Genomic DNA, 17,152 nt, shown 5'->3' on the forward strand with positions numbered 1-17,152 from the left:
TTAAATCGATCATACCCAATACTTAGACAAATTTAATCACCAATAAAGCACAGTAACGAATTGCTCTTCTGCTTAATTTGTGTTGTTTGTGTGTTCGATACGCTATCAAAAAGAAATATAACGTTTTTGTAGAGTTTTTTTGTACATTTCATCATTTCGTTGTGGAATGTAAAGTTCGTCCAGCAAGAGAACAGACGATTTGGAGAGACGACATCCAAAAGATTACAGAAAAAAACGTTTACTTTTGAACTAAAATGACGCACGATACCTGTCAGTGTCATTCTCTCGCTAGACGGACTATACCATGTAACATGTGGTGTTCTTTTACAAGGCAAAGATTTTGTTCTACAAAGGTAAGAGGTATATTATTATTCTTAGCGATACTATCACAAGAAAAAGTTTATTCTCACAAGGAATTTAAATATACCAGACGATCAAAAAAAGACTTATAATCTAGAAAGCTTTGGAGGAACTATGAGTGAATCTCACAATGTAGACCGTCCACTGCAATAGCAAACGTTAATAGTAGTTAGTGCAGGCGTAGTACTGTGGTACTACCGGGTGCGTCTCACCCCCATAATTTTTTTATTTTTTCGGATAAAAAAACGAGATTTGGTATGTTAGTACCTGACAAAAATTGGGATTGATTGACGTATTCAATTGTTTTCGGTCACTTCCTGTTTCACCGGAAATGACTACAACTTTTGATTTTTAAATAGCACCCTCGGTATTTTTTTTCTTTATTAGATAGAAAATGATATTCTGAATAGAATGACATACCATATGTCAACTTTTGACATTCTCGCTTAATAAAAAATCGTATTTTAAATTTCAATCTAGAGTAGCATGTTAAAAACACTAATTCTTAATCAAGGACCCTTGGAAAAATAGATTTGATCGTCTAATGTTTTTAGAGTCTTGTCCTGGCCGATTAAAAAATGCCCAAATCGTATTTTTGATCATATCTCAATTTTTTCAAATGGAACGAAGGTGGCTCATTAGCATATTTGAAAAAAGCATTTTTTACGAATAATTTGATACCACACACTTTCAAATATATATAATTATATTATTATAATTTCAAATAAACCGTATGCGAAAATGTCAAAAGTTGACATTTGATATGTCACTTTATTCAGAATGTCATTTTCTATCGAATGAAGTAAAAAAATACCGAGGGTACCATTTAAATATTAAAAATTGTAGTAAATCAATCCTAATTTATGTCATATACTAACATACAAAACTTGTTTTTTTAACTGAAAAAATAAAAAAGTTATAGGGGGTGAGCCACAAATCTTGAACACCAGTATCTATCTATATCACCTGTAACTTTTACTTTTAATTTTTTTTTGATTGTATGGTATCAAATACTAGATACAGGGTATTTTTACTTTTTTATATTATTCAGCTAATATAAAATAATACAGTTACTTAATAGTATGATAAAAGAAAGTCCAAATTTATAAATTATTTCCTTACACTAAAATCCGTTACAATATAATATAATTATTACTTTACTTTTTTTTTAATTTCGTAGGTAGGTATACAGGGTGTTTCAAAACAAATGCGAAAAACTTCAGGGGGTGATTCCTTGTTCAAAATAAAGGGTCGTTTGCTTTATAAACGTTGGGTCAAAAGTCAACCATTAGGGAGATATCGCGGTACAAAGATGGCGGAAAAATAATGTTTTTATTTTTTATCTTGAAAACGAAAAGACATAGACTAATGAAATTTTACGGAAGCATTACTGTTATGAAAACACACTTTCTGGTAATTTTTTCACTTTTTTAAAATGAGTGGAAGGGGTTGAAATAAACTACCCCTATCATTTTTGTTAATGAAATTTAAAGAAAAATCTTATCAAACACATGCAAAAAAAATTAATTTTGATAGTTTAGTTTATTTAGAAACTTTTTTATCTCTTGTGTTTTTGATAAAACTCCGTTTGAAATTAAAAAATAAAATGTAAAGCAGTACATGTCAGGACAAAAACATTTTAATAGATAAAAGAATCTAGTGTGCAGCTGTAATTTTTAGGAAAAAATCTAGTCAGCCAGTGTCACTTTTTAGGATGTTTCTAATATTGTTTTATTTGACATTACCCTACTGCAATACGTTATTATCTAGATTATTATTATTATTATCTTAAACATCTTAGATTCTTAATCTAAACATATTTTTAGTCCTGACATGTAATGCTTTACATTTTATTTTTAATTTCAAATCGGTGAGTTTTATCAAAAATACAGATAAAAGACTCGCTAAACTTAAACTATCAAACCATTTTTTGCATGTGTTTGATAAGATTTTCTTTTAAATTTCGTTAACAAATGATAGGGGTAGTTATTTCAACCTTCATTTTAAAAAGTGAAAAAACACCAGAAGAAATGTGTTTTTCGCAGTAATGCTTTCTGCATTCATTAGTCTCGTTTTCAAGATAAAAATAAAAATGTTCACCATCACGTATCCCAATGATTGACTGACAACTTTGCTCTACTGCTATTTTAAACGAAAAATTTCTAATAAATTAAATATGTCTTTTGATGCTTATTATGTGTATCTTAAGTCTTGAATGTAAGAAAAAATAATACCCTGTATAAAATTAAAAAGGTAAGAGCAGAATTATAAAACCTCTTAAGGATAAACTAATATATACCGGGTGCGTCTTGAAAGTGACTCACTCCTATAACTTTTTTATTTGGCTGTACTTAAACTGCCGTTAAACGGTAGCTTACTAAAACGCCGTTAATAGGTATGACGTCGTTGATGTGACGCACTTGACGGCTTTATGAAATATAAAAATTTTATAAGGACTAACCAACGCTATCCACCCCACTAAATAACCAGCAACCAAGCAGACTAACCTCGACACTGATAAAAAATATAGAAAACAAATACTCAATTAGTCAAGAGCCAACCAACCCAAATAACCAACTAACCAATGAATTAACACCCCCAAATAACCACGCTAACCAACCCGCCAAATAACTAAACCAATCCAACCAAAAGGTGAAACCAATGCAATAAGATCACGCTATAAACAAAAAATATATAAAAATGTTGGTCGGCGTGAGATTTGGACTCTGGACCATTCGCTCACGAAGCGATAGCCTTAGCCACGGAGCCACAGATGCTCTTGCAAAATGCTTATAGCCAGGTATTACTTTCCGCCGACATGAACGACGTCACAATATCTATTAACGGCATTTTAGTAGACTACCGACGGCTGTTTAAGTACATCGTTTTTTTTTCAGATAAAAAATAGGGATTTGGTATGTTAGTATAGGACATAAATTAGGATTAATTGACATATTCAATTGTTTTCGGTCACTTCCTGTTTCACCAGAGTATTAAAAAAATGTTTTTCGTGTTTTATCTTGGCCCGTTAAAAGATGTCCATATAGTATTTTTAATCATATCTCGATTTTTTCAAATGGAATAATTTTTCATTAGCATATTCGGAGAAAACATTTTTTACGAATAATTTGGTATTTCTAGTCAAATTGCCGTTATGAACCGCATGTTACAATTTCAAATAACAATATGCCAAAATGTCAAAAGTTGACATATGATACGTCATTCTACTCAGAGTGTTATTTTCTATCGCATAAAGTAGAAATATACCAAGGGTGCCGTTTAAAAATCAAAAGTTGTAGTCATTTCCGGTGAAACAGGAAGTGACAAAAAACAATTGAATATGTCAATTAACCCTAATTTAAGTCACATACTAATATACCAAATCTCGTTTTTTATCTAAAAAAAATTAAAAAGTTATAGGGGTGAGCCACTTTTGAGACGAACACAGTATACAGCATGTCCCTGAATTGTCTTTACAAGAGGAACATAACTTTATTATTAACTTCTTGTGAAAAATGCATTCTTCATAAAAAAATTTCATTCTTCGATAGACGGCTATTATTAGATAATTTTTTATTAAAGTGATTGATGTTCCTTTTTTAAAATTTATACTGTTCATAGGACATAATATAATTATGCTTAGACGTTTGACAGAAAACCCTTTATCTGAAAATAGCCTTGAAAAAGACTAGATTATACGTCAAAACGTCGGCGATTTTTTCAAAATAAAGGGTTTTTCATTTCCCGGTCCTAAGTCTGCAAACGTTGTTTCATATTATGTTAGATCTTATAATTCTGTTATAACCTTCGAAAAATTTGGAATTTTATATACAAACTTAAGCAGGAATAGGAATTAAATTAATATTTAATTTTGTGGTGAGCATTCATCAACTTCTTCTATGACAGAGTCTTGTTCGTACCTCTGACGTTGCAGCACTAACTCGTGGTACTTCTAAAAAATACATAATTACATGCATAAATACAGTAGTAGCAATTTGGAAAAAAATACTATAGTTATTTTCTAATACCTATAAATATACAGGGTGTTTCAAATAACATGTGCCAGAAGAAATAAAGTTTTTAATCTATCCTCGCTGTTAAAGTATCATTTAATCACCCTTGCGGTTAAAGTACTATTTTATCTACTATTTTTGATAGATATAAGGCAATTTTAACAGTTGCTATGGAAAAAACAAAATTTTATTAATTTATTTTAATCCAATTCTTAAATTTTTAGTGTCATTAACTTGCCAAAGTGTTAAATAAGTAATAAGTACTCATTGATTCCTCATTAAAAAAATATGAAAAACAGTTCCTATAAGAAGGGTGCGGAAAAGCATAGTTTTAAAGTTACAGGGTGTTAAATTTTTAACAAAACAAAATAGATTTAAGTACCATTATTTTTTATTGAATTTGCTGTAGGTAGCACTGCACATCATTGTTATAAATTTTAATACAACTTAATAATAAAATAGATTAAATAAATAATTTATTAATTTTTATTTTAATTTTATTAATTGTGATTAATGTAACTACGAAACAAAGTAGCGTTGGACCTATATGTTGATAAAAAAAATAAATCTTATTTTTACGTGAGGAATTTCCCTACGAGAGATGGCACACGTTTTTTGAAACACCCTGTAGACATATTATTTGAAGGGTAGAAAATATAAAAACACAAAAACAATATATTAAAGCCAGTTTTATTTGCAAAACAAAAATAGAAAACAAACAAACAACATAACAAACAGTGGTTAAATATTATTTAATACTGGGTAAAAAATAATACTGAAAAATAAACAAAAAACAGTGGTGCGGTGATACTATCACAGAAAAAATGTAATATGATTTGGGGATTTATTTTTCAGTCAATTTTTTATAGCATATGATTTAAGATAAATACCTTTTTTGTTTAGGTAATTTTAAAAATAATTTTTTTTTTTATATCCAAATGTCATTCTTTTAAAATAAAACAGTATAAATATTTTTAGCAAAAAAACAAGTAGCTAAAGACAAATAACATCAGTAATAAAAACTAAAATAACGATAAAAGCTTAAAAAATATACTGTCTTTTTGTTCATGTGGCTTCAAAAAAAAATCAAATGTTTTTCGCGTTCAAATGTTTTTTTTTACAACAAAACAGAATAATAATTAGTAAAAAAAAGCAGCTAAAGACAATTTACATCAATAATAAAATAAAACTAAAATATCTATTAAAAGTTTTAAAAAGTAAATCAAAAGTGTGAGAGGATTACCCTGTATATTGTGGTTAAAAAATCGAAAATTCTTATTATTATTAAGCGTATTTAAATTCGAAATTTTCCAATTAAATCAAGCAAAAAACAAAATAAAAAAAAACAGTTAAAAAAACATGTCTGAAAAAATAAAAACACTCAAAAATAAAAACAATAGAAAAATGAACAACGCATCACGAATCTAACGATTTGTGGTTACCATTTACCTCTTCGCTGTTAATCACGACGATCCTGTGGTCGATTTTCGGTATTAATTGACAGGTTTCTTGTTCAAGATCATCTAAGGAAGCCCTACGTGTCAGTTTAGTGACGTGGTGAATGTTGTTGTGGGAGGAGGTCTCTATTGTGCTGGCCCTCCTTAAAGGGGGAGGACCATCAAGCTCTGTGCTGTCCAGCATTTTCACTAAACTATGTCTGTAAATTCAAGAAACAACGTAAAAAAATATTTATAGTATCAATCTAGAGCATTTATTTTTTGTAGTTTTGTGTTTTTTTTAATCAATTTAGTTATTCCCTCATATAAAACATATATACAACACATAAATAATGTACAGCATATACATATCATAGAAGATCTGGGTATCGTCCTTCTTCATCTGTCGCAGCATCAGTGACCTGCTGGTACCAGATCCTGGCCAGATGGTATCGAAGGCATTCTTTTCTTAATTATTTCTGTCGTCGATTTCTGCATTTAGTGTATGGTTCTATTTAATATTAACCATTTGATCCTCTTTTTGAATTGTATAAATTTCAATTTTTTTACCTCCTCTGCTAAACTATTGAATGTTTGAATTGTTTTTGTTGTTAGTCTTTGTGTTAATGTCTTATTTCTTACTTTCTGGCATCTAATATGTGACTTTCTCCTTGTTTGGTACTTGTGAACTTCCTTGTTTGTATTTAATTTAATATTTAGCAAGCTATTAAAAAGTATTAATTGTTTTATATCTAGTTCTTGCACTGTATCAAATAATATGTGTGTTGGTGTTCTTTTGTGTAATTTATATATTAATTTTAAAATTTTATTTTGTTGACGTTGCAATGCGTTGAAATTCTTTTCGGTCGTATTACTCCATATATTCATTAAATAGTTCATCCTTCAGGTAAACAGTGCGTGATATGAAGGTTTTCTCATTTTTATTAAAGCTGCAATTGTGCGTATATTTTCATTTTTCAGCTTTACTACATGAGCATCCCATTTCAAATTATTTTGTATTTTTAACCCTAAATAGTTGATTGTTGATGTTTCTCGTAGAATATGGTTTTGTAGTTTTATTTGTAAGTTTAAGTTTTGTTTTGTGGTTTTAAATATCATCTTATTCTGTTTTTAGCTCGTTATATGGTTAGGAGATTATTGTAATTTATGTTTGCACTTTTGCAGATTTTATTTTGTTGACGTTGCAATGCGTTGAAATCTGTTCCTGTATATACTAAATATGTATCATCGGCATATCCATATATGTCGCCATTTAATGCTAGTTCGCAGAGATCGTTTGTATAAAGGATATACAGAAGAGGTGGTAGATTTCCTTCTCGCGGTATCTCATATGGCGCCATAGTAGTTTTACTTTCAATATTTTCCATGCAAATTTTTTGTGGTCGATTTTTTAAATCTTTCCGTTAGTTCTAGTATGTATTGATTCAGTTTGTATTTTTGTAATTTTTCATTTAATTTGTTTATGTGTGGTATGTGAGAAACATAGAAGTACAGATAGGTAATCCCATGGTATCCCACAAAACTGTATTTTCCTCGTATATACTTATCAAAGTATCGTCTTTTGACCACTCTTTGCGAGTAACTGCCATTTTAAATTAATAATTCTCTGCTAGAACTATCACAATACGAAACGTAATCGTATTTCAGAAGTAACTATCCGCTATTAAAAATAATATGTATACACTTGACAGCAAATCGTTGCGAGTAAACTATCGATATTAACTGACAATAAAGATTTTAAAAAAATCTAATACGTATCTCAATACCTTAAACATACTGTATACATAATAGATATTAAAAATTTACCAATAAATCATTACTGACGAAATAAAATCTAAATGAACGTCAAAAATGAACAGTCGTAAAAATAGTCTTTGAACTATACAGTCAGTGCCTGGGACTAAATAACTATTGATGTCGATATCTGTGTGCAGTTTGGTTTAAAAATATTCATATTTATATATTTGGTATTGGGAATTTAGTACCTATCAAGTAAGTACAATAATAATTTTTTTATATTCCTTGGGCACCAAAATAGCTTGGCAAATATGCTTTTTATAGAATATTTAGTTATATTTATCTTTAATCAACACTGTACAATACAATCTCGGAACATGGAACATTTTTTGAACGATTTCTACCATTTTCATTAAATTGATATACTTAGGAAAGTCCTCAAATATTATTTATAAAAGTAACCTTCAACTGCCCGATGATAGATTTATTACAGTTTAAACTAAAAAAATATAATTTACTATTTCATGCTTCACTAAATTCATTATTCAGTTTTAAATTTATATCTATAGACATCTACAGGGTCCGGCAATAGTGCGTCGGGCATCTGTAGCTCCTAGAATGAAAAACTTGGGAATTTGGCATTAGAGGTGTGTAGTTCGTGAACGAACTAGTTCCAATGAACTATTCCGACCCCGGAATGAAAGGAACTAGTTCCTGGTTTCTCAAAGAACTAGTTCCTCAGGACCTATTCCGGGATCGAGACTGTGACCGATATAGAATAATATGCGACGGATCGGCTAGCGCGCGTAGCCCGATGGTAGGCAGGATTGGGGAGTGCCAGCCGTACGTTATCGGATCCGGACCTAGAGGAACTAAACTAAATAAAACACTAGTTTACGTAGGTACGGATCGGGCCAGCGCGATCGATGCTAGGCAGGACCGGGGAGTGCCAGCTGTACGCCGTATGTTATCGGATCCGGACCTAAAGGAACTAGAGGAACTAAATAAAAGACTAGTTTACGTATGGATCAGCCAGCGCGATTGATGCTAGGCAGGCGTGGGGAGTGCCAGCCGTATGTTATCGGATCCGGACATAGAGGAACTATTAAAAGACTAGTTCACGGGAATCTATTCAGTCGGCAGATCCGAGATATAATACAAGGCGACGACGATGGATTCGGCCTTGTCTATTGCCACAGCCGGCGCGGGGTAATTGCCACAGAAAATTGACGTGGATACTGTTTTTGATTTTTAGTTTGTTTTTTAAATATTTTATGGGAATGTTTCACTTTAGGTCCCTAAAATTAAGAAATATCTTATAAAACGAAGTAGATATGCTGAATTTTCAGACAAAAACAAAAGCTTGAAGTGAGGTAAAATTCAATTTTTCGTAAAATTTTGTAATATTTGCACCAATTGATTTGTGATATAGTTTTTAAATTCTAATTTGAGTTTTTTAATTTTTTTTTATCTGCAATAAAACTTACCTATATGTTTTTAACATACACAATTACACGTCTCGTTATATCTCCGTACATTATAAAAATTATACAGATCATACTGTGAATAGTTCTGACTGACAACGAAACGCATTAGCAAGCAAGGGGGATGTCAATGTTAGTCGGGAACTATTGTGAACTAAGTTCAAGGAACTATTCCTCTGGAGGAACTAGACCTAAGGAACTAGTTCCTCCCAAGGAACTAGAACTCTCACCTCTATTTGGTATAAGTGCAAACCTAAAGTATGTACTAGGATGTAGGATGTATTTCAGGAAAATATTTTAACTTCAATAGGGTGTCTCAAAAAAGTGTGAGTGGATCTGGATGATTTTTTTAAATGGAACACCCTGTGTATTGTTGTATTTTTGGCTCCATTTCAGACCACTTTACATAATCTTAAGATATGAGTAAATATAGAAATTTGATAAGATTATATACACAGTGAATTTCCAGAACCTACTGGAAGGTCTATTATTAATTATTAGACATCACCAACAATTTTAGCGTTTAAGGTTGATTCTCACTATACCTTCCGTATCAGCTACCTTCCGTTTACATAAAATATTATATCAGGTAAATCAATAGGACAATGCACACTATCCGTTCCGTTTCCCTTCCGTTCCATATCCTTTCCTTCCATACATTTTTTTTGGCGAACGGGCTAAAGCGTATCGGTAACAGCGTTGTCAAGTTCGTACATTTTTACCAGCTCTGTGAACATTTTGCTAATATTTATTTATTCTTTCACCTCTTAATTAAATCTATTACCTTTTTCAAAAGATACAAATTTTAAAAATAAAACCACAGATTATACAGATTATAATCTTTGTTTTTTCTTTATTGTTTTTCGTGGTTCCAATTTTCGGAATCGGGCACTAGTTAGGTGACTAGTTTGCGCACACAGCACGCCCACTTATGGCCTCTAAAATTGTGCACAGCGCTTGACCGGCACAGTTATTAGAGAGATATCGGAAAACCGAATAGCGTCATCCAGTATTTACGCGTACCTTATCATGGTTACGATATGCGCGAGTCAACGCAACACCCGCTAATAACGTTACCGCCTGACGTAATTTGCGGATCAATTACACCAAGCGCTCTTTCTAAATAACCTCTGATAACGTTTAAAAATTGCTTATATGGGCATGTGCGGGTATTTGACAACCGGAGCCGGCCGGCGGATCTTTTATTTTAGGTTATGTTTGAATTGTTTTGAATTATTGCTTTAGTTTTATTAGGTAATTTGATATTTAAGTAGCTGGGATTAGTTTTAATTAAATAAATATGGCCCAAAATATGGATTCCACCTCTTCCAATACTAAAGAACCTATAAAGAGTCTTAGGTTTACAACAGATGACGACTTAGCCCTTCTAAGAGAATTTGTTGCTTGTTGTCCTAAACCCATTGGCCGACGTTGAACAATAAAGCACTGGAAATAAGCACTTTAGCCCTTTAATTTTAAAATACCTAGTAAACAAAATAATGTCAAAGCTTTAAATTCAAAGTTAGGTTAAGTTTAAATAGCGGAAGCGACGCGATCAGAATTCTTTCCGATCCGATAACTATAAATGAAGAGAGTTAATATCACCTCACGTAAAGGAAATAACACCTGGCCTTATTAACGTCCATGCACGCTATTCGGTTTAGCGATATCTCTCTATTACGCTGTTTATTGTTATTTTACGCGAGTTTATTTTTGCGCACAGGAAATTTGACTCGTTTGCACATCGTCATAAAAAACAATTTTCGTACCACGAATTAGGGACAAGATTTTTATCTGTATACTTATAGGATACCTAATCTGTGATAAAACTATATAGATATTGTACAATAAAAATAATGGAACTGATAAGGAACGGAAGCTTACTTATAGCGTCAATATAATAAAAAATACGGAACGGATATGGAATGAAAACGCAAGGTATAGTGAAAATCAACCTTTACTCGTCAATTGTTCTATATGATCATCGGTCCATAAGAAAAAGCGGTGTTTCAAGAATAATTATATCAAACTCACCTTCTAGATAGAGTAACTAATGATTGTCTATGTTTGGACTGTTTTTTAGTCTTTCCTAACCTCATGTTAATGGCTTGAAAGTGATTCTGGATGGCCAAACCTAATTCTGGAGTTTCCCCTTCGTTTACCTAGAAAAAATTGAAAATAATTTTACTTCAAGCTTGTCCAATTAGTCAGGGAACCACATCCAATAAGTTAGTTAAATACTTTATCTATAAGCGATGCCAATTAAACTTTTAGTTACGTAATCGGGGGCCCGATTTTTAAATTCATTGTTACCAACCGTGGACATATTCGGCGCCGGGCTGACTAACACTTATTAGTGCGAAGTGTACAAGATAGCTTAATATCCGTTGCAAAAGTTACGTTTAATATATTTATTATAATATATTATATAATATTATATTTTACAATATTGTTACGTTTTTCGTCGGTTCCGTGTGGATAGAATTGCGCTGAAAGTACTGGATCAGTATATGAGCAAGAAGGGGTGACCGATTCGCTGTTGGAATTGCGGACAGATGGGAAATCGTTGCAAAGAAGAGAAAGAAGGACGACTGTGGTTGGTGATAGTTGGCAAACCGAAGATCTTGCAAATGACCAAATCAGTGATCCAGAGTTGGGTTTGGTGATTAACTGGAAAAATGCGGACCAGAGACCAACATGGGAGGAAGTTTGCAGATATTCGCCGAACGTGAAGTCGTACTGGTCCCCGTGGAATTCATTGGTAATAGATAACGGATTACTTCGCCGTGTGATTGAGAGATCAGAGGGACAAGAAGAGAGAAGGCAGATCGTCATTTCAAAGAAGAGGGTCCCAGAAGTCTTGGCGGAAGTTCACAATGGAACCAGCGGTGGACATCTTGGTGTTACCAAGACCCTTGGCAAGCTGCGTGAACGGTTCTATTGGGTGAACTGCACAGAAGACGTGAGGGCCTGATGTAAGAAATGTGACGTTTGCGCCGCCATCAATGGGCCACAAAGGTGCGGTAAAGCTCCAATGCGCCACTACAATGTAGGCAGTCCCTTTGCACGAATAGCGATCGACGTGGCTGGTCCTTTCCCAGAGACGAACGGTGGCAACAAATACATTGTGGTAGTAATGGATTACTTCAGCAAATGGGTCGACGCCTACGCGTTGCCTAATCAAGAAGCGTCCACCATTGCTGATGCCCTTGTTAAGGAATGTATCTGCAGGTTTGGTGTTCCCATGGAACTGCATTCAGATCAGGGAAGAAACTATGGGTCCAATCTGTTCCAAGGCGTCTGTGAAGTCCTTAACATCCGCAAGACCAGGACGACTGCTCTGCATCCACAATCCGATGGAATGATTGAACGCATGAACAGAACCATCAACCGTTATTTGGCCAAAGTAGTCTCTGACCACCAAAGAGACTGGGACAAATTTCTTCACCTGTTCCTGTTTGTCTATCGTTCATCCGTCCAAGAATCCACAGGGCAAACTCCAGCCAGTATCGTTATGGAACGGGAAGTGCGCCTACCCTGTGATCTGAAGTTTGGTTGCCGACCGGGAGAAGAAGTCGCCGGAGAAGATTATGTCCACACACTACGTCAAAGGATGGACGACATCCATCAGCGAGTCCGCCTAAATATTCAAAGCGCTAGTGACCGAATGAAGGAACATTACGACATTCAAGCTGAGCATGGAGGGTACCAACCAGGGAAGTTGGTGTGGCTATATAATCCGCAGAGACGTCGTGGGTTATCTCCGAAGCTACAGTCCTCGTGGGAAGGGCCATACGAAGTTATGGATAGAATTAATGACGTCGTATACCGTATTAGAAAATTGCCAAAAGGAAAACCCAGGATAGTCCATTTCAATCGTTTGAGCCCCTACCCAGGCGAAATAGAAGATCGTTCTGGGACCGTGAGAGCCTGCAGCTTTGATCCCCCTGATTCGGAGATGTCCTTTGACGACTTCATGGCCCGATACAACAGCAGTGAGAAGGCTCGCTATGGTGTGACCAAAGAAGAACAACGAGATCTCTTTTCCGTGCCTTCTGATTATTCGCTCGCTCACTGTGTGGCCCGAGATCTGCGAATTTCTAGAGGCATCGCTGCGACGTTCAATAAGTTTGGGCGTATCGGAGAACTACGCCGACAGGATCCAGAAGTTGGAAGCGTCTTGGGGCTAACCGACAATGCACATGGTCAGGCAACTGAGAGAAGCCCTGCTAAACAACAACATTACACGATTAGCCATTCCGAAGCTGGCGCGTGGACTCGATGGTTTGAGTTGGCGTACAATCCGGAACATGATTGAAGTCTTGTTTAGATTTACGGGAATCGAGATCCTCGTTTGCTGCTACAACCCAAAGCTGAGATCGGGCGAGAAAACTGTAGACTGCTATTTCTACCAGACTTCTCAATGTACCAGGGGCCAGTTTGCAAATACCTTCATTCGCCGTATACATCTCGGGACGAGCATGCATCTAAGAATTGTTGCGGACCCGTGTGAACCCGGTCTAAGCTGACTAATACGCTTGGCGTCGTTCAAGGACGAATGGACAAATCTCGGCTGTTCCGGATTATTCGGGAACTCTTTAGCTGTGGGTATAAAAGCCGGCGGCTGGGGCCTAAAGAGGGCAGACATAAATAAGACGAGTACAGTTGATGCGCTAAGTTCAAAATAAATTCTTTCTAGATAAATAGTTGTAAATCGTTTGTAAATAATTCTTTAAGTCTTTTACCGTTATTGTTTTTGTTAATTAGTGTTAAATAAATTGTGTTTAAATAAATTGTGACTTTCTATCCCCACGGAACCGACGAAAAACGTAACAATATTTTGAACGGGAAAACGGTATTAATGGCCCTTTATGTCCCTTAAGTGCTGCTAAGGAGGTGAGTTTTGTTGATGTAAATAGCAAATGTTTATATATTTATAATTAATTTATTTTTGTTTCCTAAAATATTTTGATTAAAAGAAAATATGTAAAAGTGGTAACGCTGTGCCGGTCAAGCTTAATCACGTCACTAAAAGTTTATTTGGTATTATCTATATGTACTACTAATTTAACTCACCAAAATTTCGGCGTTTTTGAGCATGGTGTACCCATCACAGCCATTGTTCATGTAACTCTTCGTGGCTAGTCTGTAAAATTGGTCCAATTTGAGGTATTCATCCCCAATTCTTATCAAATTTGGTTCTATTCGTTTCCCAGGCGGTTTGCTAGGATTGAAGGCAAAACTAACACCGGCCACTTGGGGAAACCTACCTCTAACTTAGGATACATTGACACTCCATTTTCTAGAGTCTCTAAAATCTGCTGACCTGAAAAAAATCAGCTTTTCACATTTAAAAACAAACAAAGTATTCTAATAGGATTCATATTCAGATAAAAAAAAAACTTACCAGAAACCTTCAAAACTACCAAAGGATCCCTCATAGGAATAATACTGATTAAATCTCTCATTGTAAAATCTCCCGCAGGATGAACTTGATCAGATCTAAACGTTCCAGAATTCAAAATCACCAAATCCACGCCTGTTGCCGCTAAAATGACGTCACAAACCTGAAAAATTAAACATTTACTGGTTAGGAGGGCGTGTCGAGATGTGTAGACGTGACAAAAGGGTGTGGCTAGGGGCGTGACTTACCCAATTGCCGAGATTCGATTCGAGGAGCGGATTGAAGTGAAACGCCCATCCAGAGGAACAGGAAAAGCAGCCTAAAATGTCATCTAGTTTGGATTCTATAACGCCTACAGTGAAAAAAGATCAAAATTAAAAATAATAAAAGAATACGAATATGGGAAGTCAATATTTGAAAAGTTCAAAATATTTTTTATGAATTTTAGGCATATAAGTCATACAGTAATCGCAAAACATTTTCCGATGCACGTCATCAATATTATATCGAAATTGACACTAAGGCGTATAAACCTGATTAAACGAACTAAAAAGTCAAAAATAATAAACAATTCTCTTGTCAATTGTCAATTTTCTCCAGGCACCGAACATTATCGATAACGCACGATCTACGACGATTACTCCTTTGATCTGATTGGACGGTTCAATGACGGTTGGTTGCGTATTTTAATGTATCCGGGGGGGGGGCTAACTCAAGTTTCGCGGAGGGGCCCATAATTTGTCGCTACGCCACTGGATATGGATACCTTTGTACCGAGCTTTGTACCTTAACCTTATATCGGGAAAATCTGTTTTTTTACGTAAAAAAAATTATTTTATTTACGTGTTTTTTAAACATTGTATCTAGTAACTTTTGATATTAAACATTAAAGCAGGTCATATCTATAGCACGTCTATGTCACAATTTAAAACGTAATATTTTTATTTGTTTAAAATTATAATAAAATTGGCATTTTCATTGCATTCAAAATGTTACGACATCTGCTAAGCGACCTGACCTAAAAAAATAAAACTTAGCAAATAAGCGATCGGGCCGATCTCTACTGGCCGCATAACTGAGAACTTAAATTTATTATGAAAATAATAATTAATGGTAAAGTTGAACGATTGCATTTCAAGTCCGTTTTAAATCAGAGAGTCACACCTACCTGTCCTGTCATTTTACAAGGCAGCGTAATTCTTTAACTGTTACGTTTTTGGTATAAAAAATTATATTTTAATGTCATATGTATCGTATATCACAGCTTTTGTTCAAAAATAATACGTAGAAATAAAAATGATTTCCGTAAGTGTCAACGAGCCCAGAGTCCCGTTTTTCTAGAGATTGTTATTTTTCTCTATTTTATCTATTAATTTTCTTTTTTCTGTTTATATTTTTTTTATATACCGGATGCGTCTAAAACGTGGCTCACCCCTATGCCTTTTTTATTTCTTCAGATAACAAAACGAGATTTGGTATGTTAGTATATGACATAAAAAAATATGATTGACGTATTAAATTGTTTTTGACTTGCTGTTTCACCGAAAATGACTACAACTTTTGATTTTTAAATGTCACCCCCCGTATATTTTTACTTTATTCGATAGAAAATGACGGTCTGAATAGAATGACATATCATATGTCAGCTTTTGTTTTTTTTTCGCTTCGAAATTTTTCGCTTAAAAACTAGTCGTATTTTAAATTTCAATCTAGAGTGCCATGGCTACGTTAAAAACACTATTTTTTAAATAAGGAGTCTTGGAAAATAGATTTGATCTAGGTTGGAAGACGTTGGAACAGAGGTTGGAAGCGTCTTGAGGCTAACCGACAATGCACATGGTCAGGCAAGACACATTTTCTACCTGGTCGAAATGGTCGCCGAGTAAGCCAAATTATCTCAATCTATGGAAGACCCCGATTGAACTGAGAGAAGCCCTGCTAAACAACAGCATTACATGATTAGCCATTCCGAAGCTGGCGTGTGGACTCGATGGTTTGAGTTGGCGTACAATCCGGAACATGATTGAAGTCTTGTTTAGATTTACGGGAATCGAGATCCTCGTTTGCTGCTACAACCCAAAGCTGAGATCGGGCGAGAAAACTGTAGACTGCTATTTCTACCAGACTTCTCAATGTACCAGGGGCCAGCTTTGCAAATACCTTCATTCGCCGTATACATCTCGGGACGAGCATGCATCTAAGAATTGTTGCGGACCCGTGTGAACCCGGTCTAAGCTGACTAATACGCTTGGCGTCGTTCAACGACGAATGGACAAATCTCGGCTGTTCCGGATTATTCGGGAACTCTTTAGCTGTGGGTATAAAAGCCGGCGGCTGGGGCCTAAAGAGGGCAGACATAAATAAGACGAGTACCGTTGACGCGCTAAGTTCAAAATAAATTCTTTCTAGATAAATAGTTATAAATCGTTTGTAAATAATTCTTTAAGTCTTTTATCGTTATTGTTTTTGTTAATTAGTGTTAAATAAATTGTGTTTAAATAAATTGTGACTTTCTATCCCCACGGAACCGACGAAAAACGTAACAATATTTTGAACGGGAAAACGGTATTAATGGCCCTTTATGTCCCTTAAGTGCTGCTAAGGAGATGAGTTTTGTTGATGTAAATAGCAAATGTTTATATATTTATAATTAATTTATTTTTGTTTCCTAAAATATTTTGATTAAAAGAAAATATG

The 17,152-nt window shown here is 34.4% G+C and overlaps 2 protein-coding genes across 2 annotated transcripts in view; one reads left to right on the top strand and one right to left on the bottom strand.

Moving 5' to 3' along the window:
• Nucleotides 1–3,732: 3,732 nt before the first annotated feature.
• LOC115884833 (protein 5NUC) overlaps nt 3,733–17,152 on the bottom strand; it is a 31,657-nt gene continuing 18,237 nt past the window's right edge. The window contains exons 10-12 of the mRNA XM_030903532.1: nt 11,086–11,213; nt 5,823–6,030; nt 3,733–4,309 (exon numbers count right to left, since the gene is read on the bottom strand). Of these exons, the coding sequence (XP_030759392.1) occupies nt 4,226–4,309; nt 5,823–6,030; nt 11,086–11,213 (420 nt within the window). The 3' untranslated portion in view covers nt 3,733–4,225. The remainder of the gene's footprint in view (nt 4,310–5,822; nt 6,031–11,085; nt 11,214–17,152) is intronic.
• The window catches only part of LOC115884832 (isopentenyl-diphosphate Delta-isomerase 1-like), a 29,199-nt gene continuing 19,731 nt past the window's right edge, over nt 7,685–17,152 (top strand). Inside the window, exon 1 of the mRNA XM_030903531.1 lies at nt 7,685–7,822. The gene's annotated coding sequence lies outside the window, so the exon portion shown is untranslated. The remainder of the gene's footprint in view (nt 7,823–17,152) is intronic.

Source organism: Sitophilus oryzae, unplaced genomic scaffold, assembly GCF_002938485.1.
Source record: "Sitophilus oryzae breed Bouriz unplaced genomic scaffold, Soryzae_2.0 scaffold_358_pilon_pilon, whole genome shotgun sequence".
Classification (NCBI taxonomy): Eukaryota; Metazoa; Arthropoda; class Insecta; order Coleoptera; family Curculionidae; genus Sitophilus; species Sitophilus oryzae.